The 27875-nt window shown below is 53.7% G+C and overlaps 1 protein-coding gene across 10 annotated transcripts; it reads right to left on the bottom strand.

The window, feature by feature from the left end:
* Positions 1 to 1391: 1391 nt before the first annotated feature.
* LOC101949206 (serum amyloid P-component-like) lies at positions 1392 to 27875 on the bottom strand. Of its 10 annotated transcripts, XM_065574419.1 has the most exons (6): positions 26675 to 27022; positions 15429 to 15723; positions 9989 to 10061; positions 9066 to 9156; positions 7383 to 7552; positions 1392 to 4989 (listed from the first exon to the last, which is right to left on the bottom strand). In XM_065574419.1, the coding sequence occupies exons 2-6, from the start codon at positions 15588 to 15590 to the stop codon at positions 4388 to 4390; spliced, it is 1098 nt and encodes a 365-aa protein (XP_065430491.1). In that variant the 5' UTR covers positions 15591 to 15723; positions 26675 to 27022; the 3' UTR covers positions 1392 to 4387. The 10 variants fall into 10 exon arrangements, with proteins under 10 accessions (XP_065430491.1, XP_065430496.1, XP_065430495.1 ...); XM_065574424.1 differs by lacking the exons at positions 15429 to 15723; positions 26675 to 27022 and adding an exon at positions 27801 to 27875; XM_065574423.1 differs by lacking the exon at positions 15429 to 15723 and having other exon boundaries at positions 26628 to 27024.

The following is a 27875-nucleotide window of genomic DNA, read 5'->3' as shown; positions in this document are numbered from 1 at the left end:
GAGCAAGCGATGCTTCCCAGTGATTTTTAGGACTGGAATTGCTATTGTCAACAGCCATTGCTTTTTTTTTAGTTTTATTTGTTTAAAAGGAAGACAGTGATTGCATTGGCAAATTCCATATAGAAAGAAAGAGTGGAACAAAAGAATAATAAAGGCACCTCACCTTTTCCTCATTTATGTAGGACAGTCTTATAATATGCATCCAGACATCCTCCAATCACACAGGCTGAAAATTGTTCCACTTTACTGCAGTTCTGTAACCATATGGGAACCAATCCTGTCTGTGTTCTGTGCACATCCAAAATTCCTGCTGAATGACCCGCCCCGGGAGCGAGTTACCAGTGACCCAGGTCTGGGACAGCAGGAGGGTACAGGTTGGGGGGGAGAGCCCAGGGCTGGGGCAGCAAGGAGTGGGGGGGAGCCCAGGGCTGGGGCGGGGGGCAGCCAAAATGTTTTTTGCTTGGGGCGGCAAAAAAAAAAAAAACCTAGAGCCGGCCATGAGAGTTTTATCACGTTTTTAGCAGCCTGAAGTAAGGAGGTTACACCCCCAAAACTCCCAATCTCCGTGAGAGAGAAATACATTTTCTTTAACAACCCCGTCATTTCTGACCTTTCTTATTCTAAGACTTAAGTACACCTCTATCCCGATATAATGCGACACGATATAACACAAATTCAGATATAATGCGGTAAAGCAGTGCTCCGGGGGGGCGGGACTGTGCACTCCGGTGGATCAAAGCAAGTTCAATATGACGTTGTTTCACCTATAATGCGGTAAGATTTTTTTGGCTCCCGAGTACACCGTTATATCAGGGTAGAGGTGTATCTGTAAGAAAACACAGACCTGGATTTTTTTTTTTATTTAATATAGCTTCTCTCACTTTGTAACCTGTGAGCCCCCCCACACCTTATTTTCCTCTAAAATGCATGTTCTATTACTAATATTTCATATCTTTATTAAAAATGCAATTATTTTTCTCTAAAAAAAGTGTCATTGAGACTTTATTTCAAAATAACCTTAATGCATAAAATTTATTCTTTCCCCAAAAATAGTTATTACTAATATTTAATGCCTTTAGTTCAAAAAGCATACGTTTTCTCTAAAACCATTTAATTCTTTTAACTTCTAACCTTAAAATGACCCTAAACGTGAAAAAAAACCATGTACAAATAGTCCTAATGCTCCTCATAAATAATTTTTTTAAATGTCAAAATGGCCACTGCACTGAAAGTGTACATATCCGAAAACGAGGCTGGGGGCGGGACATAAATTTAAAAAGGGGGTATGGACACCTGTCAGAATTATATGGTGAAGAACACTATAGAGCCTTTCCTACTTGCCCCCCAATCCATGAGCAGTGCAGAGCAGCTCTTGCCAGCAAATGACATTGTTCGTTTCCCAAACCATTTTTATTTACTTGATGTCATGTGGGTAATCTGGGGTTACATGCTGGGGTCAAGTAAAACAGGCCAAGACATAATATAACAGTGTGATATGCTGCAATAGGATGGAGAGTACTCATATCAGAACATACATAAGTGTGTTTATACCATGGAGCGGTATATGCTGCATATCATAGAATAATAGATTAGGGTTGGAAGAGACCTAAGGAGGTCATCTAGCTTCAAAGCAGGACCAATCCCAACTAAATCATCCCAGCCAGGACTTTGTCAATCCGAGCCTTAAAAACCTCTAAGAATGGAGATCCCACCACCTCCCTAGGTAACCCATTCCAGTGCTTCACCACCCTTCTAGTGAAATAGTGTTTCCTAATATCCAACCTAGAGTTCCCCCACCGCAACTTGAGACCATTGCTCCTTGTTCTGTCATCTGCCACCGCTGAGAACAGCCGAGCTCCATCCTCTTTGGAACCCCCCTTCAGGTAGTTGAAGGCTGCTATCAAATCTCCCCTCACTCTTCTCTTCTGCAGACTAAATAAGCCCAGTTCCCTCAGCCTCTCCTCTATCTCACATTCAGAGTGCAAAAACAGGAGGCTGAGAAACCAGGACTGAACTCCTGATGACCAGGGAGCCTAGAAATCCGTTTGCCGTGGAAAAATGTGGAATTTGCATTCTTACAGAGAATCTTTAGTTTTTACATTCTGTGAAAAAATAAAAACCTATATTAACAATTAATTAAATTTTATTGAAAGTGCCAGTGCCACTTATTCAATGAGCACAACCACCCCCTCTTGTGGTTGATTTTTTAATTCGTTTTAAATTAACAGCTGAAACCTATTTATCTGATTTAATTGGGATGGGGGCCAGATCGGATAATCAAAAATTGGGATAATCAGGAGAACTGGCAAAGAGCTTTGAATCCCTTATTTTAAGATGGGGGGCTCAGGCTGTCAGCCCCGCGCAGCTGGCACTTGGGCTGTCAGCCCTAGGAGACTGGTGGGTCGGTTAGTATGGAGAGCTGGATAATGGAGGCTTGGATAAACGGGCTTCTACTGTATATCAATACACCATTGTGTTCAACTGATACCTGTAGGTATGGTGCCTATGGAAACTAAAGTTCAGCCTTTCATTTTAACTGAGGAAAAATGCAAATTTTTATGGTTTTTAATCAGAGAAGTTTGGTTTTTTATCACGGAAAACTAGGATCTCTGCTGCTGTCAGCCTTGAGCTCCACCCATGGCCTGGACCCGAGCTGAGCACAGAGCTAAGAATCATGGGTGGGCCCAGACTGGGATCAGCTTGGAGACCTTAACCATGAAAATATTATAATGATTTGGTGGTTGAGGGTGTAGATGTGTCACCCCTGCCAGCCCCATCATGGAATGGGGGCAGGGTCATTGGGCATCCAGCGGAGCTACCACCCCCATGTGCAAATGGTTCCCCAGCCGCCATGCTCTGCTGCACCAGCATGGGCTGGCTGAATGGGAATGGCTGTGACCCGTTGGTGGGTTCTGTGTTGCTCTCACTCAGGGTTGGTCTACACTGCAATTAGACAGCCTGGCTGGCCCATGTCAGCTGACTCCGGCTGGTGGGGCTCAAGCAAAGGGGCTGTTTAATTGGGGTGTAGGAAGGTCCTGGGAGGTGGGAGGGTCCCAGCGCTTGGGCTGCAGCCAAAGCTGGAACGTCTACACTGCAATTAAACAGCCCTTTAGCTGATATGAATCAGGACCATAAACAGTGGGAAACGCTAGAGGGTAACAGAAAGAGAGCGGGAAGGGACGGCACCTTCTGGTCTCATTTCAGAGACGTTTAAAACCTAAGTGACCTGGAAGAGAGTGAGGAGAATTCCTGTGTGAGAAAATCACAGACAAAAAGAGGTGAGTGGAAGGGTGGGAGCCTAGAGAAACAATGCAACAGGTAGGGTTATAGCTAAGCAGACAGTAGGAAAATGGATATGTACAGCCAGCCATGGAGGCAGGTGAGCTAATCAGGAGCCAAGCTTTCCAAGGGGAGGGCGCTGTCTGGCAAGGGGCAATGCTGATACACTGAGAGAATGGGCATCAGTTTGCAATGCAGTGTGGCTGCATGAAAAGCCAATGGGATTTGGGTCTGCCTGTGCCAAGGGCTTATCCCAGCAGTGAAAGGCAGGGCCCGGCGCAGCTCTGCAAGTCAGAATTCATCAGATTAGTGGGAGGAACCCAGGCAAATGGTACTGAGTGCACGTCAGGATCCCATCCTGCCCCTGAGATCTGCGGTGAGCAGGGAAGCTCACGGAGAGCCGCACCAGCCCTGATGCCAGGCACATTTATGAGCAGACTGGACCAAGCACTGGAAAGCTGACTGAGGAGCATCCAGTGCTGGGGCCGAGGGTGGGAGGCCTAGACAGCACCTCCCAGCCTCTCTCAGCTCTGTGCTTAGGCCCAGTGTGTGTGACAGGGAATGGCACAAACCCCAGGGGCTGGAGATCACATTCTCCTTTGTGCTAGACTTGCCAGGGTTTATGGCACAGTTGCCAACTTTCAAGTGGTAAATAAGAACCCCGACTTTCACAATAAACCAAAAATCAAGCTAATCTCATTTCAAAACAAGGCCAAAACAAGCCAATCCCTAAGAACCCCAACACTCTATGTGACCAGATCCCCTGGCGTGCAGTCTGGGACTGTGGTGGGCCCGCTGAGCACCCCTGGCTCTCTCTCTCTCTTGCCCCTGCTTGCCCCTTGCCCCAGCTTGCCCCCTGCTTGCTGGGAGCCAATAAAAAAAATAAGAAGCCACAAGCTACAAACCAAAACTAGCCAACAAGCAACTCACAAGCCAATTAAGCCAAAAACAAGCCCAATTTCTGCGTTTTTGCTGCAGGTTTGGCATGTCTGGTTCATAGCTGCAGACAGCACGCCCCGGGGGCAGGTCACTCTCTGAAAGCAGACAGCAGGAGTTGGAGCTTTGGCCGGGGCTGCACCGCTACTGAATGCAGCCTGCGCTCACAGGATCAGAATAACAGCCTGCGTTTCAGGAACACATCACCTACTAATTCATAGTGCAAATTATTCCAGCCAAAGATGTAGCGGGAAAAGGACCCACCCCACATTATAGACTGCATGTTATAGAGGACATGGTCCCACATGTACACGTCAGTCATTTCACCTGTAAAAGAATTATATAAATCAAACCCGCCCCCGAAGGAGTCCTGCTCCTGCCCCAGGATGATCACAGCCTCAGTACTGACGGAGTAGCCTTTCCGCAGCCCTTTCCTGGGTAAGGGCTTCCCGTTCACCCAAAGCTCGGCTATGCCCGTGGCGGATTCCCAGCCGGCACAGACGTGCTCCCAGTCCATATGGGTCTCTGGGACTCTGAAGGTCACAAATTCCCCCCCCACGTATAGTCTGTACTCCCTGGAGCTGGATTTGAAGAGCAGGATCTCGTTGTCATAGGCCTTGGTGGCATAGGAGAAGAGGGCGTATGGCCGGGGAAGGTCAGTGTAGGATCTCAGACACACGGTAAAATTCTGCAGTGGCTGCTCTGGCTTCGGCTTCAGGATAACATAGGAGTCGTTGGATGCTCTCGGGAAAACAAACACCTTACGGAAGAGGTCTGGGAGGAGAAGGGAGATGGGTGGGGGGTGTTTCTTTGTCAGGGTAAGAGACCCGATTGGTACCACTCTTCCTAGTTAACCCCTGAGGCCCCTAAATCTCCCCCCCACCGCGCTATCCCAGCCCTGAGGCCAACCCAGCTCTGCCAATGCCCCTCAATCACCCTCACCTCACTACCCTGGCCCTGGATCCGACCCAGCTCTGCCAATGCCCCCAATTCCCCCCACCCTGCTATCCCAGCCCTGGGTCGTACCCAGCTCTGCCAATGCCCCCGATTCCCCCCGCCCTGCTATCCCAGCCCTGAGGCTAACCAAACTCTGTCAGTGCCCCTCACTCCCCCGCACCATGCTATCCCAGCCCTGGGCCGTACCCAGCTCTGCTAATGCCCTCAACGCCTCCCACACCCTGCTATCCCAGCTGTGGCAGGGTGCTGCTGCAAACATACCTCATCAGCCCCTGTCATGCCAGCCCCAATTAAGAGGGATAGATTGGGGCTAGTTGAAAAGCCTTATGTCTGCCTGGCAACTGGCAACACCTGCCAGCCTGATAGGCAGGCGCTACAAAGGCTGGGAAGGAGCCAGAAAGAGGTCAGTCAGGGAGGGAGGTGGACGCCCTCTAGCTGGTTACTGACCCAGCCTGCGGTAGGCGAGACACCTATACGGATTGTATATAGTTGGACACTGGTGGTTGGACTTTAAATGCTTAAAGAATAAAGGATACAGGTGTTGCACAGAGTTGAAGTCCCCTGGACTTATTTGGGAGGGCAACCAGCCCCAGAAGAAGAGGGGCCGGCCGTGCACCCCGTGACATGTGGGAGCTTGTCCGAGATCCTTTTGTGCCAGAGCTACAGTTTGGCAACCTGGAGATGGAGGGAACCCTGCAGTGGCTGGCTCAGCAGCAGGAGGAGATGCAGAAGGTGCTGCAGGCCTTCCAGCAATCCCCCCAGATGGAGAGATGGGCTCTACTCGCCTGGCAGGCCGTGCAGCGGAGGACTTTACAGGACTTTATTAAGGAGCAGGTGGGGTTGCAGCAACAACTCCTGCAGAAACTACTGAATTCCTTGAGGGGAGATGGCACCCACACTACGGGGTTGGGCCTTTGTAAAATGGGCCCCGATGATGAGCCCGACACTTTCCTCTGCACCTTAGAGTGAGTGGCCATGGGCACCGGATGGGACAGGGAAACCTGGGCCCTACAGCTAGCCCCCAATCTAACCCCCAGCCAGCGTGCGGACACTCCGGGGGTGGGCAGGACGACCTCTGGGGCCGTGTGTGACCCCCAGGCAGCATGCGAACACTCCGGAGGTGGACAGGGCGAGGGCTGGGGCCGCGTGTGACCCTCAGCCAGCGTGCGGACACTCTGGCAGTGGGCAGGGCGAGCGCTGGGGCCATGTGTGATCCCAGGCAGCGTGCAGACACTCCGGAGGTGGGCAGGGTGAGGACTGGGGACGCGTGTAACACCCAGCCAGCGTGCGGACACTTCGGGGGTGGGCAGGGCGAGGGCTGGGGCCGCGTGTGACCCTCAGCCAACGTGCGGACACTCTGGGGGTGGGCAGGGCGAGCGCTGGGGCCGTGTGTGACTCCCAGGCAGCGGGTGGACACTCCGGAGGTGGACAGGGCGAGGGCTGGGGCCGTGTGTGATCCCAGGCAGCGTGCAGACACTCTGGGGGTGGGCAGGGCGAGGGCTGGGGCCGCGTGTAACCCCCAGCCAGTGTGCGGACACTTCGGGGGTGGGCAGGGCGAGCGCTGGGGCTGCGTGTGGCCCCCAGCCAGCGTGCGGACACTCCGGAGGTGGGCACGGCAAGCGCTGGCTGCAGGGAGGTAACAGCTGCAGGGCTGCCTGGCTGCAGGGATTCAGAACTTGAATCTGGATGGGGCACTTTGGGTCAGGGGCTGTTGCCTTCACTGAGACCGTCCCCTATTCCCCGCCCAGCCATTGTGCCTGAGCAAGGAGAGCGGGAGTGGGCTGGGGGCCTTTCCCATCCTGGGTGCTTTGCATTGGCCCTGGCACCTACCTCCTCCCCAGGCATCATTGGATCTGCACCCTGGAGGAGAGGGGAGAGGTGGGTACACACTGCGCCCCCTGCTGGTCACAGGGAAGTGGAGAAGTGAACAGCCCCCTGCTGTCTCTGGGGCTGGGGACAGATGGACCCCACGGCCACCTTCCCCAAGTCCCAGACAGCACGCTCCTGGGGAAGCAGCATTCGAATGAGGCTCTTTTAATTGAAAGGGCCCGTCAGCCCATGGCCACATTGGCACTTTGCTCACCAGGAGACAGGGCACAAAAATGGATGCTGGTGCTGGCGAAAGCCCCCTCCGGTGGGGGCAGGAGGGAGCTCAGTGCCCTGGCTGCTGCCATGTGCCCTTACTGGGGCCGAGAGCTGCAGGGATGTACCGATCATCTCCAGGCTGTACTTGGCCACAGAGCTGCCCCAGGCACTGGTGGCCGTGCAGATGTAGGTGCCAGTTTCATTCTTGCCGACGGGAGGAAGTGTGAGGATGCGGTCAGGGTTTATCTGCAGGGGGACATCGCTGCCTTCCTTTGTCCACAGGAACTCCAGGGGGCTAAGAGGAGGGGGGTTAGTGAGAGATAAGGAGTGCTTTCCCGAGGGGCACATACTGGGACAGGTCTGACTGCAGCCCCACGGCAGCGCCTCTGGGGCAGGCCCCGGCAGGTGATATCAGCACACAGCAATGCTGCAGCTATTCCCCGACAGCCGGTGAAGGACACCAGCTCCAAGAGGCCTGGTCCTCTGTCGCCAGGCACTTTCTCTCGTCGGTCACACCAGGACGGGGCGAGTGCAGAGGCCGCGTATAACGCTACCAGTGAGATCTGGCAGCGTGTGCTACCCCCTCTGCAATGACGTGGGCACGAGGCAGGGCAGGGCAGAGCCAGGCCTGGATCTCCTAGGGAGCGGGGTACGTGGGGCTTGTCCCGAAAGGCAGCACAGATTCCCAATGTGGCAATCGTGCTCAGGACAAGAACTCAGAGAGCAGGCAAGTGGCCACAGGGAGGCGCCTGGCTAGTCCTGCACTGGGTGGTCTATGCTCTGAACCCAGCATCCCACTTTCTGCGGGTGTGGGGTGGAAAGTTTGTGCTCCGACAGGTCTGATCCCACTGCTCCATGCACAGTGCAGGGCTCAGCAAAAGCTGCAGGGGGCGTGTTCAGCATTTCCCGCCCTGTGGGGATGATCCTGGTGTGACCCATGCTGTGTCCTGGGCCCTACCGATGGGTGCAGGGTGGGCATGATGGGAGGGGGAGGGGCGAACACTACAGGCCCAGGGTCGGGGTGGGTGCAATGGGAGGGGGAAGGGTGACTGCTACAGGTGCAGGGTGGGTGTGATGGGAAGGAGAGGGGCGAACACTATGGGTGCAGGGTGGGGGTAGAGGTGATGGGAGGGGGAGGGGTGTGCGCTATGGGCACAGGGTTGGGGTGGAGGTGATGGGAGGGGGAGGGGCATGCGCTATGGGCACAGGGTGGGGGTGAGTATGATGGGAGGGGGAGGGGCGAGCACTATGAGCTCAAGGTGGGAGTGGGTGTGATGGGAGGGGGAGCGGCGAGTGCTATGGGTGCAGGGTGGGGGTAAGTGTGATGGAAGGAGGAGGGGCGAGCGCCATGGGTGCAGGGTGGGTGTGGGCACAATGGGAGGGGGAAAATTGGGCACTAAGAACACAGGGTGGGGGTGGTCGTGATGGGAGGGGTAAGCGCTATGGGCACAGGGTGGGGGTGATGGGAAGGGGAGGGGCGAGCGCCATGGGTGCAGGGTGGATGTGGGTGTGAGGGGAGGGGGAAGGGTGAGCGCTATGGGCGCAGGGTGGGGCGGGCATGATGGGGGGGGAAGATTGGGCACTAGGGGTCAGGGTGGGGGTGGGTGTGATGGGAGTGGGAGGGGTAAGCGCTATGGGTGCAGGGTGGGGGTGGGCACTGTGGGCGGTGTGAGTGTTTTGGCTGCAGGGTGTGGTGGATGCAATGGGGGGAGGGGTGAGCTCTTGGGCGCGGGGTGGGGGTGCTGGGAAGGGGGCTACTAGAGCAAGAGCAGCCAAGGGGAGAGGTGAGGGGGAGGGGAGCTCCTTACCCAGGATCCCCTGGGACGTCACACTGCAGCTGCAGCTCTCTGCCCGGGCTGGGGTAGGGGGGCCGCGGCTGAATCCTCGCTGCTGGCTTGTCTGGTAATGTGGAGAAGGAAGAACATGGAGCCAAGCCTGTTCCCCTGCAGGGGCCGGGGTAAGCAGCGGCTGCACCAGGGAATGACCCTGCAAGCCCCCTGGCTGCCCACAGTGTCTCTGCCAACCCCTTGTGCTGCCCACCGAGTCCCTGTGTCGTCTGCTGATGCCCACGTGTTGGCTGCAGTGTGCCCACCACAATCCCCTTTTGCTGGTCAGAATGGAGCCCCCAATCCTCCTGCACTGTCACAACGCCCCCCACAGATCCCCCCACACTGTCACAGCATGCCCCCTAAGTCAGGTAGGGCAGGGCACAGCTGATTGGCCATTGCATTCTTATCGCCCTTCCGTAAATGTCTCTCAGCCACACCCTGTGTGCACCAGAGCAGTGCCATCGAGCAGACGTGTGCAGCAACGCGGCTCTTCCCAACGCCTCCTCTGCCCCACGCTGGTTCCGCGTCGCTGTTTCTGGGAGTCCTGGGGCCTCACCCTCAGAGTCACTGAGCCCCAACGCTTCAATTGACATCAGGCCCCATCGTCTCGAGGTGGGTGCCAAGATCCAACAGGGCTAAATGCTGAGCACCAGGGGACTTAGCAGTGCACAGTCCCCCAAGTCCAACAGAAGCCCTGCTCTGGACGGGGGCATTATCGGGAGTCCCATCTTCGGCTGGGAGCTGTGGGGAGGGCGGTCGGAAAACGTGACCCACGCACCCTCCAGAGTGCCAGGGACTGGGCTGCTCTCTGCTTGCAGAAGCACAAACCCTGTCGTCCTGTACAGAGGGCATCCCGGCCAGGGCTTGCCCCCCTCCCCCGGCACAGCCAGCTCTGCTCCTACCTGTCTGGGCCACAGCTCCTGAGAGGCCAGCGAGGAAAAGGAGCCAAAGCTGCAGCTTCCGCATTTTCTTCACCTGCAGAATAAACCAGAGGGAAGAATCAGAGTGTGACGGGTTGGATCACAGAAACCCCCTTGGGAGCTGCCACCCGATGTGCAAAGACTACCCCTGCTTCTGTTTTCCCTGCCAGCTCAGGACTCCAGCACCCTGTCTTGCTGAGCCAGACACTCCCGTCTGGCTCCAGACACAGACCCAGGGTCTGAATCACTTGTCCCAAAGCTGCAAGTTTACCTGAAAACAGCTCGCAGTAGTGCGCTTGTCTTTAGCACTCAGATGCCCAACTCCCAATGGGGTCTAAACCCAGATAAATCCGTTTTATCCTGCATAAAGCTTATGCAGGGCAAACTCATAAATTGTTCGCCCTCTATAACACTGATAGAGAGATATGCACAGTTGTTTGCTCCCCCAGGTATTAATACATACTCTGAGTAAATTACTAAATAAAAAGTGATTTTATTAAATACAGACAGTAGGATTTAAGTGGTTCAAAGTAGTAACAGACAGAACAAAGTAAGTCACCAAGCAAAATAAAATAAAATGCGCAAATCTATGCCTAATCAAACTAAATACAGATAATCTCACCCTCAGAGATGTTTCAGTAAATTTTTCTCAGACTGGCCACCTTCCAGGCCTGGGCACAATTCTTTCCCCTGGTACAGCTCTTGTTGCAGCTCAGGTGGTAGCTAGGGGATTCTTCATGATGGCTTCTCTCCTTCTCTGTTCTCTTCCCCCCCTTTATATATCTTTTGCATAAGGCGGGAACTCTTTGTCTCTCTGGGTTTCCACCCCCCCTCACTGGAAAAGCACCAGGTTAAAGATGGATTCCAGTTCAGGTGACAAGAACACATGTCACTGCAAGACTTCATTACTCACTTGCCAGCACACACATATACAGGAAGACTCACAGGTAAATACAGCCATCTGCAGACAATGGGAGTCATCAAGATTCCAAACCATCATTAATGGTCCACACTTTACACAATTACAATAGGCCCTCAGAGTTACATTTTATATTTCTAGTTTTAGATACAAGAGTGGTACATTTATACAAATCAGGTGATCACACTCAGTACATTATAAGCTTTGTAATGATACCTTACAAGAGACCTTTTGCATGAGGCATATCCCAGTTACTTACATTCACTTATTACCGTATTTTCTCTAAAACTATCTCAGTTACATTATATTGACCTATTATCAAGTTTTTATAAAACCATATAGACTGCACAACGTCACACAGAGGGACAGGTGTCAAGAGTCTGTGGCCAGTGGGATACGGACAATCAAGGCATTCTTTAAATCTATCGGGAACAAACAAAATCCTAGTGTTCATACAGTTCCATTACGAGAGAGCGGCGGCGACAGTGTCAGCCATGACGGAGGAAAGGGGGAAGTGTTCAGTAAATATTTCTATTCTGTACTGGAAGGAGCTCGGGGACATTTCCATCTCTGACAGTCAGAGCTGTAGCTAGGTATTTTTGCGCCCGATGCAAGAATATTAAATTGCGCCCTCCCCCAGGGCCGGCTCTTCGGTGGCAATTCAGCAGCAGGTCCCTCAGTCCCTCTCGGAGGGAAAGGCCTGCCGCCAAAGACTGAATGAAGTGGCGGCGGTAGAGCCTGTGATTTTGGGGGGTCTAACTCATAATTTTTGACTGCTTGGGATGGTAACATTGCTTCCAAGATGGTCTTTGGTTCCAGTCCAGTTCCAATCCAGAGAGGGACTCACAGGTTAAGAGAGGAGGGAGGTGCTGGATATCAGCAGTGGCCACTAGGGCTCAGCATGGGTCCTGAGAATGCTGGGAGTTCAGGTTTGCAGGGCAGGATCAGGGGTGGCAGATTTGTAGAAATTTTGGTGGTGCCCAGAACACACTCCGCCCAAACTCCATCCCCCCACCCTCCCAGAGCCTTGGGAGGGAGTTTGGGTGAGGGAGGAGGTCTGGGGTGCAGGCCCTAGGCTGGTGCAGGGGATTGGGGTGCAGGCTCTGGGAGGGAATTTGGGAATGAGAGGGGTGCGGAGGGAGGGGGTGCAGGTTCTGGGAAGGAGTTTGGGGATAGAAGGGGTGCAGAGGGAAGGGGTGCAGGGGTGAGGGCTGTGGGTTGTGGCTGGGAATGGGAGATTTGGGATGTGGGAGGGGCTCAGGGGGAGAGTAGGAGTGTGGGGGGGTGAGTGCTCTGGCTGGGGCTGGGAATGGGAGGCTTGGGGTGTGGAGGGGCTCAGGGCTCGGGCAGAGGGTCAGAGTGTGGGGGGGATGAGGGCTCTGGCTGGGACTGGGGATAAGGTGTTTGGGGTGCTGGAGGGGTTCAGGCAGAGGGTTGAGGGTGCAGTGGGGGGGTGAAAGCTCTGACTGGGGGTGTAGGCTCGTGATGTTGTGCAGTCTATATGGTTTTATAAAAACTTGATAATAAGTCAATATAATGTAACTGAGATAGTTTTAGAGAAAATACGGTAATAAGTGAATGTAAGTAACTGGGATATGCCTCATGCAAAAGGTCTCTTGTAAGGTATCATTACAAAGCTTATAATCTACTGAGTGTGATCATCTGATTTGTATAAATGTACCACTCTTGTATCTAAAACTAGAAATATAAAATGTAACTCTGAGGGCCTATTGTAATTGTGTAAAGTGTGGACCATTAATGATGGTTTGGAATCTTGATGACTCCCATTGTCTGCAGATGGCTGTATTTACCTGTGAGTCTTCCTGTATATGTGTGTGCTGGCAAGTGAGTAATGAAGTCTTGCAGTGACATGTGATCATGTCACCTGAACTGGAATCCATCTTTAACCTGGTGCTTTCCAGTGAGGTGGGGGTGGAAACCCAGAGAGACAAAGAGTTCCCGCCTTATGCAAAAGATATATAAAGGGGGGAGAAGAACAGAGAGGGAGAGAAGCCATCATGAAGAATCCCCTAGCTACCACCTGAGCTGCAACAAGAGCTGTACCAGGGGAAAGAATTGTGCCCAGGCCTGGAAGGTGGCCAGTCTGAGAAAGACTTACTGAAACATCTCTGAGGGTGAGATTATCTGTATTTAGTTTGATTAGGCATAGATTTGCGCATTTTATTTTATTTTGCTTGGTGACTTACTTTGTTCTGTCTGTTACTACTTTGAACCACTTAAATCCTACTGTCTGTATTTAATAAAATCACTTTTTATTTAGTAATTTACTCAGAGTATGTATTAATACCTGGGGGAGCAAACAACTGTGCATATCTCTCTATCAGTGTTATAGAGGGCGAACAATTTATGAGTTTGCCCTGCATAAGCTTTATGCAGGGTAAAACGGATTTATCTGGGTTTAGACCCCATTGGGAGTTGGGCATCTGAGTGCTAAAGACAAGCACGCTACTGCGAGCTGTTTTCAGGTAAACTTGCAGCTTTGGGACAAGTGATTCAGACCCTGGGTCTGTGTCTGGAGCCAGACGGGAGTGTCTGGCTCAGCAAGACAGGGTGCGGGAGTCCTGAGCTGGCAGGGAAAGCAGAAGCAGGGGTAGTCTTTGCACATCGGGTGGCAGCTCCCAAGGGGGTTTCTGTGATCCAACCCGTCACAGTGTTTGGGGTGCTGGAGGGGTTCAGGCAGAGGGTTGAGGGTGCAGTGGGGGGTGAAAGCTCTGACTGGGGGTGTAGGCTCTGGGGTGGGGCAGGGCTGGGGATGCGTTTGGGGTGCAGGCAGGCTGCTCCGGGACAGGGGCCAGAGAGGAGGACTCCCCCCAAGGCCTTTCTCTGCTGGCAGCAGCAAGCTCTGGGGGAGAAGTCCCCCTTTCCTGCCCCCCCCAGCAGCACACTCACCCCCACCACTGTCACTGCATGTGCTCCTAGGGTCCCTCTCAGGTCCAGGAATCTCCCTTGCCTCCCCCTTGGTGGGTGCCAGAGGATGCTGCGTGTGCCTCCTCCCCTGTTGTTGCCCCTGACTGTAGCCTCACTGGGGGTGAGGGATGGGGCTGCCTCCTTGCCCAGGAGCGGTGACTGTGGGTGGGGCCGGGGGAAGGGGCTGTGCTGCTGGAGGGTCCCACTGGAAAAAGAAAGGGTTTGAGGGGGAAGGGCAGGCTCAGAGTCAGTCTGCCCTGGCAGTTGAGAGGGGGGCGCTAGGACCCTGCGGCAGCAGTTGCTGCAGGGGAGAGACAGGGACTCTTCGCTCCTTTTTCTTTTTTTAACTCCACCGCTTTCTGCTTCCCCTCCCCCTCCCGGCTTTGTGTGCCCTCGCCTCCCCCTTGTTACGGCACTGCTGACAGTGATCAAGTCATACTTTCTATCCCATCCGTGACTAAGGAGGGTATTACCCAGCAGCTACTAAAGTTAAACATTTTTAAGTCGACAGGAGCAGACCACTCACACCCAAGAGTATTAAAATAATTGGCTGAGGACCTCTCTGAGCATTAATGTTGATATTAAAGAACTCTTGGAACACTGGGGGAAGTTGCAGAGGGCTGGCAGAAGAAACATGCCAAAATTTAAATATGATAAATGCTGTGAGTCAAGAAACTATAGGTCAGTTAGACTGTCATCGTTCCAGGGCAAAACCCTGGAAAGACTGAGGCAGGCGCAATCAGTAAAGAACTAGAAGATGGGTGTATAATTACTGCCAGTCCACATGCTTTTGGGGGAAAAGGTCTTGTCAGACACACCTGAGAAAAGGTTTTTGCTGAGCTCACATGTTTTGCTGATCAAGGCAGGAGTGTGACCTTCATACACATGATATTTCTATCACACATAGCCTGACTGCAGTGCTCCACTTTGTACTGCTCTGCCTGCCCTGCCTAAAACCTGCCCCCAGGCAATGCCAATCTCCAGATGCAGGGGTTGCTGCCCCCGAATGGGGAGGAAGGCAGGCAAGCTGGGAATGGGCGACGGGATGGATCACTTGATGATAACCTGTCTGTTCATTCCCTCTGGGGCACCTGGCACTGGCCACTGTCGGAAGACAGGATACTGGGCTGGATGGACCTTTGGTCTGACCCAGTATGGCCGTTTTTATATTATGTTCTTAGGGACATGGCCCCCTCACCCACTCCCCCCAGCTTGGGGCGCACTGGGGAGCAGGTGCTCTGTCAGAAAGCATGGTGCCACCAGGGCACTCCTCGCAGCACTAGGGGAGGATGGCAGCTCTCCAACCCCCCTCGGGCCAACATCTCCACCTGCACCTGCTCTGGGCTGTGCATAAGGACGCGATTTAGTCATGGATTCCGTGATCGTATCAGACCTCCGTGACTTCGGCTTCCGCTGTCAGCGGCTGAGGCTATGTTAGGCTTTTACTAGAAGCTTCTGTACGGGATCGGGGAACAGATACTGGACACAGTGTTGGTCTATAATACTCTAAATACCTTTTACTGATTACAATATAAACCTCACTCACTCCACATTCATACCCCAAACATACTGCACCAGAGTCTGAAGGTCAGAGCAAAGTCCCAATGGCCAGTCGAGGTTCGGTCCAATCACAAGGCGTGGCAAGCCGACACCGCCCCTCTTCAAAATTGGGGCTTTGGATCGATGTTTGACTCCAAATTTCAGATCTGTCAGGCAACCATTTATAGACCAGTCCATCACGTCATCTGCTCTTTGTCTCCATTCGCTAGGCCTTTCACCCACAACTCAGAGAAAGCAGCCCCAGGGAGGCTGCCATAATCCAAGCAGCCCTGGGGAGGCTGCGTTCCATTTCCCCCGTTTTTATCCACAGCTGTAACAGATACAATACCACCAATGTTATTCCCTTTTCTGCTGGTTTTGTATGTTTCCCATGGACACAACAAGGCTGTTTTGCAAGAACAGTCCTTGACTGCTTAAAACCTTAAATCCTCGCTTCAGTTGCCAGCATGCAACTCACATACTCATGTCAAACACACTTCATTCACACTAGGCCTCAACAGCCCATAACATATTGCATTATATATAGTGTAGATATAACCCAACAGCTGGAGCTGGGGCTATGTCCCTCCCACCTTGCAGCTGTGCCCTGGGCTATGCACCACCTCCAGCCCCTGCAACTGCGGCCAGGGCTGTGCCCCCCTCACCCCACCCTGCTCCTCCTCTCACACACACGGCTAGGGCCTGGGCTGTGCCAAAATCTTAATCTTAGCTATGTGGCATGAGAAGAATCTGCTGGCAACGTCCTCATTTGTAGCCTTTCACTCGGGGCCTGGAGCAATCACGGGTACCATGTAGCTCAGGGCATGGAGAGCAGCAGTGGGAGCAGAACCAAGGCCGTGCCATGGTCACTGGGAGACTGTACGGGCAGTAGAAAGCCAGGCGTGCCTGGGTGGGGTGGCTCCAGGCGGACACTTGCTAGAGCAGCAGTGGGGCAAAGGCACCTCAGGGCGAGTTCTGCTTCCAAGGGCTAGTAAAACAGTGTTGTTCAGTGAGAGAGCAGCTGCCTCCTCCCTAAAGTTAGCGGTGGTGGTGGGGGCACCCAGAGCTGGCAGGGCTCTGGGGAGGGGCGGGGGAGGTGCAGAAGCAGGCGGGATGCTGAACTGTGTCCCAGGATGCCTTGCTGTGAGGGTGCTGAGGTCACTAGCTCAGCTGAGGAAGGACGGAAAGCAGCCCTCTGTGCTCTCTGCACTCCCACAACTGAAAGAAGGCACCTGGGCTTTGGCATCCACACGAGCCGCGCAGCAGTCCATGGAGAACCAGAGCCTTGCAGAAAGCAGCCCGTCCCCAGTGCATCACTGCTGAGCCCCCGACTCCCCCAGTGTTGCTCCGGCCTGCAAACCTTGGCTGTGATCCAGAGCTGAGCTAATGCCCACTGGACAAGCCAGGCCACAGCGGGTCGGGGGCTGCGTGGATTAGGGTTACCATATTTCAACAATCAAAAAAGAGGACGGGAGGAGCCCCGCCCTAGCCCCGCCCCCATCCTGCCCTAGCCCCGCCCCTGCCCCTTCCACTCCCTCCCACTTCCTGCCCCCTCAGAACTCCCAACCCTCCCCCCACGCCTTGTCCCCTGACTGCCCCCTCCTGGGGCCCCTGCCCCTAACTGCCCCCCAGGACTCCACCCCCTACCTAAGCCTCCCTGCTCCCTGTCCCCTGACTGCCCCAACCCTTATCCACACCCCCACCCCCTGACAGCGCCCCCCCCAGAACTCCTGACCCATCTAAACCCCTTTGCTCCCTGTCCCCTGACTGCCCCCTCCTGGGACCCCTGCTCCTAACTGCCCTCCAGAACCCCACCCCCTACCTAAGCCTCCCTGTGCCTTGTCCCCTAACTGCCCCCTCCTGAGACCTTTCCCACCTGTACTCTGACTGCCCAAAACCTTACACCCCCAACCCCCAGACAGCCCCCCCCCGAACTCCTGACCCATCCAACCCTCCCCCTGCTCCCTGTCTCTTGACTACCCACCCCCCCAGAACCTCCCTGCCGCTTCTCTGACTCCCTGGCCCCCTTACTGTGCTGCAGAGCAGCGCGCTTGGCAGCGGGGGAGGGGAGCAGGGTCGGAGCTCCAGACTGCCGGAGGCCCGAGGCGAACGGCCGGCCGGCGATCTGCGAATGCGGGGAGGGAGGGAGAGAGAGGAGGGGAGTGGTGTCAAGTTGCAGGGGAGAGGAGGGGGAAGTGGAGGAAGGGCTCAGGCTGCCGGAGCCCCGTGCGAGTGGCACGATCCGGCCGGCTGCCCTGTAAGCCACGCACGCTCTGCATGGGGGGGAAATCCGGACATTTACAAATTCCCCCCGGACGCTATTTTTAACTCAAAAAAGCCGGACATGTCTGGGGGAATCCGGACGAATGGTAACCCTAGCGTGGATCTAATCTGCGATGCAGACAGAATGGTTCCCGGATGTGTCTCAGAGCGCTCCCTCGTCTGAGCATGGGCCCAGCCTCAGCAGCAGCCCTTGGCTGGGGACAGGCTGGGCCCTGGCTCCAGACTGAGTGAGGGGTTCGCACTTTCGCTTCTGCTCATCGAATTTGATTGCCCCAGAGACGAAGGGTTTGGCTACCCTTGTGAGTTACAGCACATTAAAGGAGCTCACTAGCTCACTCCCCATCCACACTGGCAAGGCAGGTAGAGCGCTCTGACTCCACGGCTACAGCGCTACTGGTACTCCACCTCGGCAAGTAGAATAACGGTCGATGCGCCCCCACTGGAGCACCCCAGCGTCAGTGTGAACGAGGTGTTGCATTACTGCGCTCTGATCGGCGGCGGCAATTGGGGAAAAAAAAGCCGCAATCAGCGGCGGCAGTTCAGCGGCAAGTCCTTCGCTCCTAGAGGGAGTGAGGGACCTGCCGCCCCCAAATTGCCGCAAGTGCCGCCCCTCTCCCTTGGCCGCCCCAAGCACCTGCTTGTTAAGCTGGTGCCGGCCCTGGATTTGGATATGCCCTTTGAAAGCTCCATTTGACACCCGGCTGCTTATCTGCTCCGAGACAAAGCAACCATTACTGGGAATGCTGTGTGTGAGAGAAAGAGGCGGGGGGGAGGGGAGCGGGAGGAGGGAGAGGTCTGCTGCTGTCTGAACTTACAAGACAGCATGCTGACATGTTCTCAGCCCCCTCAAACCCACTCTCTCTCCCCCCACATACACACAACACACTCCCTGTCACATTCCTCACCACCACCACCCCCCATTTGAAAAGCACGTTGCAGCCACTTGCATGCTGGGATAGCTACCACAATGCACTGCTCTCTGTGCCCATTGCAAGAGCTGCTAATGTGGCTATGCCAGTGCGCTGGCAGCTGTCAGTGTGGACAGACTACAGCGCTTTCCTTACTGCGCTCTATGAAGGCTGGTTTAACTCAAAGCGCTCTACAGCTGCAAGTGTAGCCATGCTCACAGGGCAGGGTGTATCAGCACAAAACACAACCCTCCCCTTTTGCAACTGGGAGCGGTTTCTGCCACGCAGCGTAGCAGTTTGGTAAACTGTTTGTTAACTTGCTACCGCCTGTCCATGGGGTTGCGAATCAGGAGGGGATGGGGTATGTGGTCAAAAACGATCCCGATCTGCTTCCTGACCAGAGTGGCCCCTTTCATTGCATTCGTGAAAGGGGAGGTAGGGTTTGTGGGTATGGAGCGTGCCCCTGAGCCCAAGTTGAGACCACAGTGGCCCCTTTTCATTTTTTCCACTGGCTTCTCCTTGCTTAGTTCCAATGACTGGGCTGCTCATGCACCTGTCACTGGTCCCGGGATGGTTGCAAAACGGGAGGGATGGGGTTTGTGGTCGAAAACACTCACAGTCTGCTTCCTCTGGGGGATGGTTGCAAAACGGGAGGGATGGGGTTGTGGTGGAAAACACTCACGGTCTGCTTCCTCTGGGGATGGTTGCAAAACGGGAGGGATGGGGTTTGTGGTCGAAAACACTCACGGTCTGCTTCCTCTGGGGGGATGGTTGCAAAACGGGAGGGATGGGGTTTGTGGTCAAAAACACTCACGGTCTGCTTCCTCTGGGGGATGGTTGCAAAACGGGAGGGATGGGGTTTGTGGTCGAAAACACTCAGTCTGCTTCCTCTGGGGGATGGTTGCAAAACGGGAGGGATGGGTTGTGGTGGAAAACACTCACGGTCTGCTTCCTCTGGGGGGATGGTTGCAAAACGGGAGGGATGGGGTTGTGGTGGAAAACACTCATGGTCTGCTTCCTCTGGGGATGGTTGCAAAACGGGAGGGATGGGGTTTGTGGTGGAAAACACTCACGGTCTGCTTCCTCTGGGGGAAGGTTGCAAAACGAGAGGGATGGGGTTTTGTTCAAGCGGGGTGTGTGTGTGTGTGTCTTGCAGACTGGATACTGTGCCCTGATTCCCCAAGAAGACCGTTATTATCTGTGACTGCAGAGATCTTAACACAGCATTGAGCATAAAATGAGCTTTAACAATATGTTGTGACTACTTCCATTAAAGAAATCCAGTCCACCTTGGTTTAGGAGACAGACACTGATTGACCAATAAGAATCGGTTGTTGCAGATCCCCATAGTGCAATTTTTTTTTCTTTTCCATTGTCAGTGCAGCTTTTATTTTGGTGAGTTTTGCACACTGATGCAGAAATGTGGACTTGCGCATCCAAAAGTTCTGCAGCCACTGGTCATGAGCCCAAGCCTTCATTGTTTCAGAAGATTTTTTGCCCTTGGGAAGGATGTAAGATGACACCATATAATACACTACACTGAATATTTGTGAATCAGCTTCTACACACAAGTCCAGCACACAGGCCTTGCTGTCTTTTCGCTGCAGTCCTTGATCTTGGTGACAAATCTGTAGAGAATTACTGGAACCATAAACTCCCTGAACATTAAATCTCACCAAATGAGGGTCAATCCATCCTCATCATTATATCTACTCATTATACTCCACACCCGTACATAGCCACTATATGAACTTCATACCCTCATATCTCAATGCCTGTACTTTGACCCATCAACCTTTTACCCCCAATCGGGGATATTGCAGATTATGTATTCCTTATGCCACCTGATTTTAAACTAAACTTTGCACCATCGATAATTCTGTACAGTATTCCCTGATAACCATAAACTTTTATGCTCAAACTCTGTTCACTTTTTTTTTTTAAATCATTTTAATAAAAATTTTAAATCTGTTGAAACTGGTCTAGGTCTAGGCGAGAGAATGTCTCAGGGCCGCCCGGGAGGGGGGGAAGTGGTGCAATTTGCCCCAGGCCCCGGGGGCCCCGCAGGGGCCGCCATGAATATGTCGGAGGCTCCCCCTGCATCCGTCTTCCCCCATCCCCCGGCGTCTCAGTGCGCTGTGTCCGGGAGCGGCCCTGGCACGCTGCAGCTAAGCAGCTGGTATACATACCATTAAAGCATTTAATGTTTTTAAATAATGTATTTAGTGTATTTTCAAATTATTACAAAGCAAAGCAATTTTTGGGGCCCCTTCCATAAAAAAAAGTTGCAATACTATAGTAACATGTATTTGGAAATGTAACAAATAACCAGTGAAATACATTCAAAAATTAATTTGTAATAATTTGAAAATACACTAAATCCAGCATTTGAAAACTTTAAATGCTTTAATGGGATGTAGACATTTGCAGTTACATAATGGGCTGTCGCTGGGTGATGGTGATGGTTGGTGCAAATGGGCTGTCGCTGCCTGGGGGTGGTGCTGCTGTTGCCCAGGGCTCCGGGGGGAGCTGGGCTCTGGGTTGGGGGGCGCCCGGCTCACAGGGGCTGGGCTCAGGGATGTGGGGAGATGGGGTCAGGGGGTGTCCGGCTCAGAGGGGCTGGGCTTGGAGTTGGGGGTCATGGCTGTGGGGGGATGGGGTCAGGGGGTTGGCCGGCCCAGAGGGGCTGGGCTCCGAGCTGGTGGTTTGGGCTGTGGAGGGGATGGATGGGGTCTGGAGGTGTCCGGCTCAGAGGGGCTGGGCTCGGAGCTGGGGGTCATGGCTGTGGGGGGGATGGGGTCAGGGGGTTGTCCGGCCCCTCCCTTACCATGCCGCTTACCCCCTCTACCGGAGCCTCAGCGTGCCACATCCAGGATGCCAGGGGATGGGATGGGGGAAGACGGAAGTGTGGGGAGTCTCCGACATACTTCCGGCCTGGGGCAAATTGCCCCACTTGCCCCCCCCCTCTGGGCGGACCTGCTGAATAGTGGTGACTGGGAATGGGCCGGGGGGGGGGGGGGGGGGGGAGTGTAGCAGATGACAATTTGAGGTGAATATTCTCTTGGCCAGATTCTACTGGGTTTATGGTGCTGTGTGCTATGGACTGGAGCAAAGTGGCTGGTGAATAACCAAGAAACTGGTTAATAATTATTTTCTAAATTCAGCTTTCTTCTTTCTCTCTCTGTGAATTATCACTAATTCAAAATAGTGGTGTGCAAGTTGACTGGATAATGATAATAGCATAATCTCTTGTTAGAACATTGTAAACCCTACTACCTGATTTTTATATAATACACTCACTATACGTAATACAAGAAATCCCTGATGTTAGAACCTGGCTATGCCGCTGCTGTAGGGGGCTCATCACCCAGCAGCTGGGGGCCACCATGTGGGCTCGGCAGGGCTGCTGGCCACGGGGCCAATGGGTGTGGGTGGGATCTCAGGAGTCATGTCCCAGGGATATGCCCCACTCCCCAGCACTGCTCCAGCTCTGAGCTGTCTCCACTGCCACTGCCTGGGACCTGTGGGGCCCCACCTGCCTCCCCAGGGAAAGAGCCACCTGGGATTGGTGCAGAGGCTGGGCCAGTCTCAGCCAGTCCCAGAGGACGGCTGGGGGATGGGGAGAGTGTGGGAGGCTCAGCTGGGTCCTGCCAGGCATGTGGGTCCTGAGGGAGCCTGGCCCGGGTAGGCCCTGCTCCTGCTCCAGCCTGGCTGATTGCACCCCCAAGGGCCGGAGTTATCCTGCCCCAGGACAAGCTCTGGCTGCGCTGCCGGCTCAGCCTGGCAGAGACAGTCACCTCCCATCCGGGCCGGGTATGCAGTGGGGGGGTGGGGAGATCTGTGTGTGCTGGGGCACTGGGAAGTGTGCAGGGGTCTGGGTGGGGCACTGTGCAGTTGTGGCAGTGGGGCGGTGGGGGGCACTGAGCAGTGAGGGAATCTGTGGGGGGGCTCTGGGCGGGGAGGGGCAGGGCACTGTGCAGTTGTGGGAGGGCTGTGCGGGGGTCTACAGCTAGGGGGCACTGGGCAGTGAGAGGATCTGGGGGGAGTTCGGAGTGGTCTGTGGGAGGGCACTGGGCATGGGGGTTTGTGGGGGTCTTTTCACGTATTCACACACAAAAACGTGAAACAGCGCGCCTCAATTGTCCAATAGATCAATTTGGCACATTAGCCAGGAGGAAGCAGACCGTGAGTGTTTTTGACCACAAACCCCATCCCTCCTGATTCGCAACCCCATGGACCAGTGACAGGTGCATGAGCAGACAAGTCATTGGAAATAAGGAAGGCGGAAGCCAGTGGAAAAAATGAAAGGGGCCACTCTGGTATGACCTTGGGCTCAGGGGCATGCTAGCCAGGAGGAAGCAGATCGATGAAAGGGGCCACTCTGGTCTCACCTTGGGCTCAGGGGCATGCTCCGTACCCCCAAAGCTTACCTCCCTTTTCACGTACTCACACACAAATACGTGAAACAGCGCGCCTCAATCGTACAATAGATCACTGTGTCACATTAGCCAGGAGGAAGCAGATCAACCAAAGGGGCCACTCTGGTATCACCTTGGGGTCATGGTCCCGCCCCGAAGGGGAAGAAGCATGATGGGAGCACAGGGTCGGGCTGGCCAGTGTGCGTCTGGCAGCTCCCGGTTTGTAAACAGTGCCATTGTACTGGGCTGGGTGGAGCAGGGTTGTCCCTGCCGTGCCATGACCCATCTCCCATTGCCCCCGGCCAGCCCGTCGCTCTGAGGACTCTGCCCCCCCATGCCCCATGTCCCCATTTCCTGCCTTGGGGACCACAAATATGTTTAGCACCAGGCCCACAAAAAGTTAATCCAGCCCTTTTTGGGGTGCAGGCTCTGGGATGGAGTTGGGGTGCAGGAGGGTTGCAGGCTATGGGTAGTTTGAGTGAAGGGTGCAGGATCTGACCTGGGACATGGGATTGGGGTACAGGAGGGGGTGCAGACATGTGGGCTCTGGGAGGGAGTTAGCAACTCAGCACGTTATATAAGAGAAATGAGCTGCAGTGATTTCATATAGGCATAGAAACTGATAGAAGACAGGTTTCAGAGTAGCAGCCGTGTTAGTCTGTATCCGCAAAAAGAAGAACAGGAGTACTTGTGGCACCTTAGAGACTAACAAATTTATTAGAGCATAAGCTTTCGTGGACTACAGCCCACTTCTTCGGATGCATATAGAATGGAACATATATTGAGGAGATATATATACACACATACAAGGATACAAGGATAGGTTCCTGGGTTAGTGGTTTTGTTCAGTGATGTGTGGTTGCTGGTGAGTATTTGCTTTAGGTTGGGGGGTTGTCTGTAAGCGAGGACAGGTCTGTCTCCCAAGATCTGTGAGAGTAAAGGATCATCTTTCAGGATAGGTTGTAGATCTCTGATGATGCGCTGGAGAGGTTTTAGTTGGGGGCTGAAGGTGACAGCTAATGGTGTTCTGTTATTTTCTTTGTTGGGCCTGTCTTGTAGGAACCTATCCTTGTAACAAACCCCGATGCCAACTCTGTCCACATATCTATTCAAGTGACATCATCATAGGACCTAATCACATCAGCCATACCATCAGGGGCTCGTTCACCTGCACATCTACCAATGTGATATATGCCATCATGTGCCAGCAATGCCCCTCTGCCATGTACATTGGCCAAACCGGACAGTCTCTACGCAAAAGAATTAATGGACACAAATCTGACATCAGGAATCAAAATACTCAAAAACCAGTGGGAGAACACTTTAACCTGTCTGGTCATTCAGTGACAGACCTGCGGGTGGCTATATTACAACAGAAAAACTTCAAAAACAGACTCCAAAGAGAGACTGCTGAGCTAGAATTGATATGCAAACTAGACACAATCAACTCCGGTTTGAATAAGGACTGGGAATGGCTGAGCCATTACAAACATTGAATCTATCTCCCCTTGTAAGTATTCTCACACTTCTTAACTGTCTGTACTGGGCTAGCTTGATTATCACTTCAAAAGTTTTTTTTTTTCTCTTAATTAATTGGCCTCTCAGAGTTGGTAAGACAACTCCCACCTGTTTATGCTCTCTGTATGTGTGTATATATATCTCCTCAATATATGTTCCATTCTATATGCATCCGAAGAAGTGGGCTGTAGTCCACGAAAGCTTATGCTCTAATAAATTTGTTAGTCTCTAAGGTGCCACAAGTACTCCTGTTCTTCTTTTTTTGATAGAAGACACTTTTACATATTCAAAATGTGAGAGGCAGAGTTGGAGGGAGGGAGGGTCTGTACAATATTTCACCGCATTCAGTCTCCTGGCTGGATCAGTAACGTAGCCGTGTACAGGGCCGCCCAGAGGATTCAGGGGGCCTGGGGCAAAGCAATTTTGGGGGCCCCTTCCATAAAAAACGTTGCAATACTATAGTAACATGTATTTGGAAATGTAAAAAATAACCAGTGACATACATTCAAAAATTAATTTGTAATAATTTAAAATACACTAAATACATTATTTAAAAACATTAAATGCTTTAATGGTATGTATACATTTGCAATTACATAATGGGCTGTTGCTGGGTGATGGTGATGGTTAAGATGGGGTCAGGGGGGTGCCCCACCCCTTACCATGGCGCTTACCCCCTCTCCTGGAGCCTCAGCGTGCTGCGACCAGGATCGGCCCCGGACAGCGTTGGAGCCACCGCGCTGCAGTGCGCCAGGGCCGCTCCCGGACGCGGCACGCTGAGACACCGGGGGGAAGACGGAGGTGGGGGCAGCCTCCGACATATTCGTGGGGGCCCCTGCGGAAAATTGCCCCACTTGGCCCCCCCGTCTGGGCGGCCCTGGCCCTGCAACACTTGTATAGGATAGAGAGGAGCTGCGGTGATTAAGCTTTGACAGGCTAGGAATTGGAGGCCTGTGCCTTTAAGACCCCAGTCCCAGGAACCTGCCCCCTGCTCCGAGGCTGACATGCAGCGTCCCTGTGAGAACAACAAAAACAGCCTCTGCCCCCCCCCCACACCCCTAGATTAGCGAGCACAGTGGGTGGCTCATCCCACGGGGTCACTGTTCTCCCCCTCCCCCTCCCTAAACGGGGGTTTTGTACCCGCACGGGGTCTGGCAGTGTCTCCCCCGCCCCCCGGCTTAACCCCGGCTCTCACCCCCCACCACCGATTTTTGCCCTTCAGCCCCTCTTCTGCCGCTAGCTACAGTAGCCAGTAAAATTCTGCCCCCTGCTCAGACCCGGACAGCCTCCCGCTGCGATTTGCCCCCCTTAATCCTTTTAAACCCCCCCAAAGAGGAGGCAGCAAATCGTAAGTAGAAGTAAGGGCAGAGAGAGGGCAGTGGCTACAACGAAGGTTACTGGGCATGCTCAGTTCGAGTGAGCATGCTCAGTACACCCAAAGTAGCAAAACGGGAGCGAGAGCAGTTTGTGCCGATACACCTGCAGAAATCACAGAGCGGACCCCCCACCGCCGAAGTGCTGCCGAAGACCCGGGTATTCTAATCGGTCCCCGCAGGTCCTAAAGCCAGCCCTTCATGCCCATGCCTGAACCTATGCTTGCAAACCAGCCTTCCTCCAGCCAGCTGTGCCCCAGGAACTCAGTCAGCTGGGACCACAGCGACTGGGCAGAAACACCTGCTTCCCCTCCATGCTTCAGGGGTTATTTGGTGTCACCCTGAGGGGAAGTGAGCCCAAAGCAGCCAGGCCTTAAAGGGGGGTGAGGAAAGCAGGGGTCGAGCCGAACCCTGGCAGACAGTGCCTGAAGCGCGCCCCTCCCTCGCTCCCCAGCGAGCTCGGTTTGTGGGTCTGCGGCCCCTAGCGCCCCTGGGAAGCCGTGAGTGTCTCCACAAGCTACCCCTGCCGTGCCCTGTACCGGCAATACAGCCCGCTCGCCCAACACAGCCTGGCATTGCCTGTTTCCCCCGGCATCGCCCGTTCTCCCCCGGCATCGCCTGCCCCCCGCCTGTTAGCTTCGGGGCTGCAGCCCGACGGGCAGCGCGGTGCTCCAGCTCCCAGGGGTCTCGCTCCTGCCGCAGGGACCTGGCCCGGCTGTCCCGCCTCGAGCTCACCACAAGATCCCCCACGCCCGGCAGCGCCCCGCCATCGCCCCGCTCACCGAGCCGGGCACCCGGCGCAGTGTCCCACTCCCAGCGCGCTCGGGAACGTCCGCTGCAGCGCCGCGCTCTGCTGTCCCCGGCCTGGGGGTGAAGCTCTGGCCGCGGGCGGAGTCCGTGCAGGGGCTGGGGCCTAGCAGCTGTGGTGGGGGTGGGGTTCAGCGCGGGTGATTCGCTGCCCCCAGGTGGTGGCAGAGGGACGTGGGAAAGGGGAGGGCAGAGTCCCCCCGCAAGACGGTGCAGCTCAGACCCCGGTTCCCAGGGCTGTGCTTTTAAAGGCAGTGCCCAGGCCAGGCAGAGGCAGCTCCTCCCTGGTCGATGCGATGGACTGGGCTGACAAAGGCGGCTGGATCCAGTGAACCACTTTCACAGACACCACCCCCAGCAGTATAATGGGCGGTATTTGCACTTGTCTGCACCAAGTCTCCCCGCAGTTCCCACTTTGTTTTAGGGGCTATTCCCATTGTCACTCCTTACAGTATTTACTGTGGAAAAAGTTATTGTTATTACTCTTAGCACCTCATCATTCCTCTCCCTTAAGGCTGTGAAGATGGAGGTCCTGCAGCATACACTTAATAATAATCATTGAAGATACTAAGTTGTTAGTAGCTTCAGCAACCACCTCTCAATGTTTCTAGTGTAGCACTTCCTGGTGGTCCTGCAATATAAGGTTTTAAGTCTAAATTGTTGGGTTTTTCTTCTTTTTCTGCACACAAGTTTATTTTTTGGAAGCATCCAACTTGAAGGCTGACTGATGTCCTGCGTTGGTGTCAAAACGTCTTCAGTTTCCCTTGATCTGCTAGTGGAGACTGCCTTTGTCAATTGGAATTTTGCCTCTGTATTTAGCACCTGAGTATTTTTTTCACATCCCCACCTCTGTGTAGAACTTGGTTCCCAAATATTCACCACAAACCAGATTTTTAAGGTTGAATCCCACTAGTCACCTAAATAACTTTTAAAAATCTGGTCCTAAGGGCACTGTACAGAATCTTCCTCAAAGGCAAATTTCTACTGTAATTTTTACTAAATATAGTTATACAACCCCAAGGTAGATTGACAACCACAACAATTAAAAAATCATGAATTAAGCACCCAAAAGTCATGAAATTAAAATAAATAAATACAGACCTTTTGTGTTCTTTTGATTTGCCTTTTTCTTTCTGAGCCTTTAGGGTGCACTAGCTTCCCGCTTCTGCTGTGACC

The sequence above is a fragment of the Chrysemys picta genome, chromosome 20, assembly GCF_011386835.1.
Source record: "Chrysemys picta bellii isolate R12L10 chromosome 20, ASM1138683v2, whole genome shotgun sequence".
NCBI lineage: Eukaryota > Metazoa > Chordata > Testudines > Emydidae > Chrysemys > Chrysemys picta.
The sequence above is the reverse complement of the archived record's forward strand: the minus strand, read 5'-3'. Positions and strand labels throughout refer to the sequence as shown.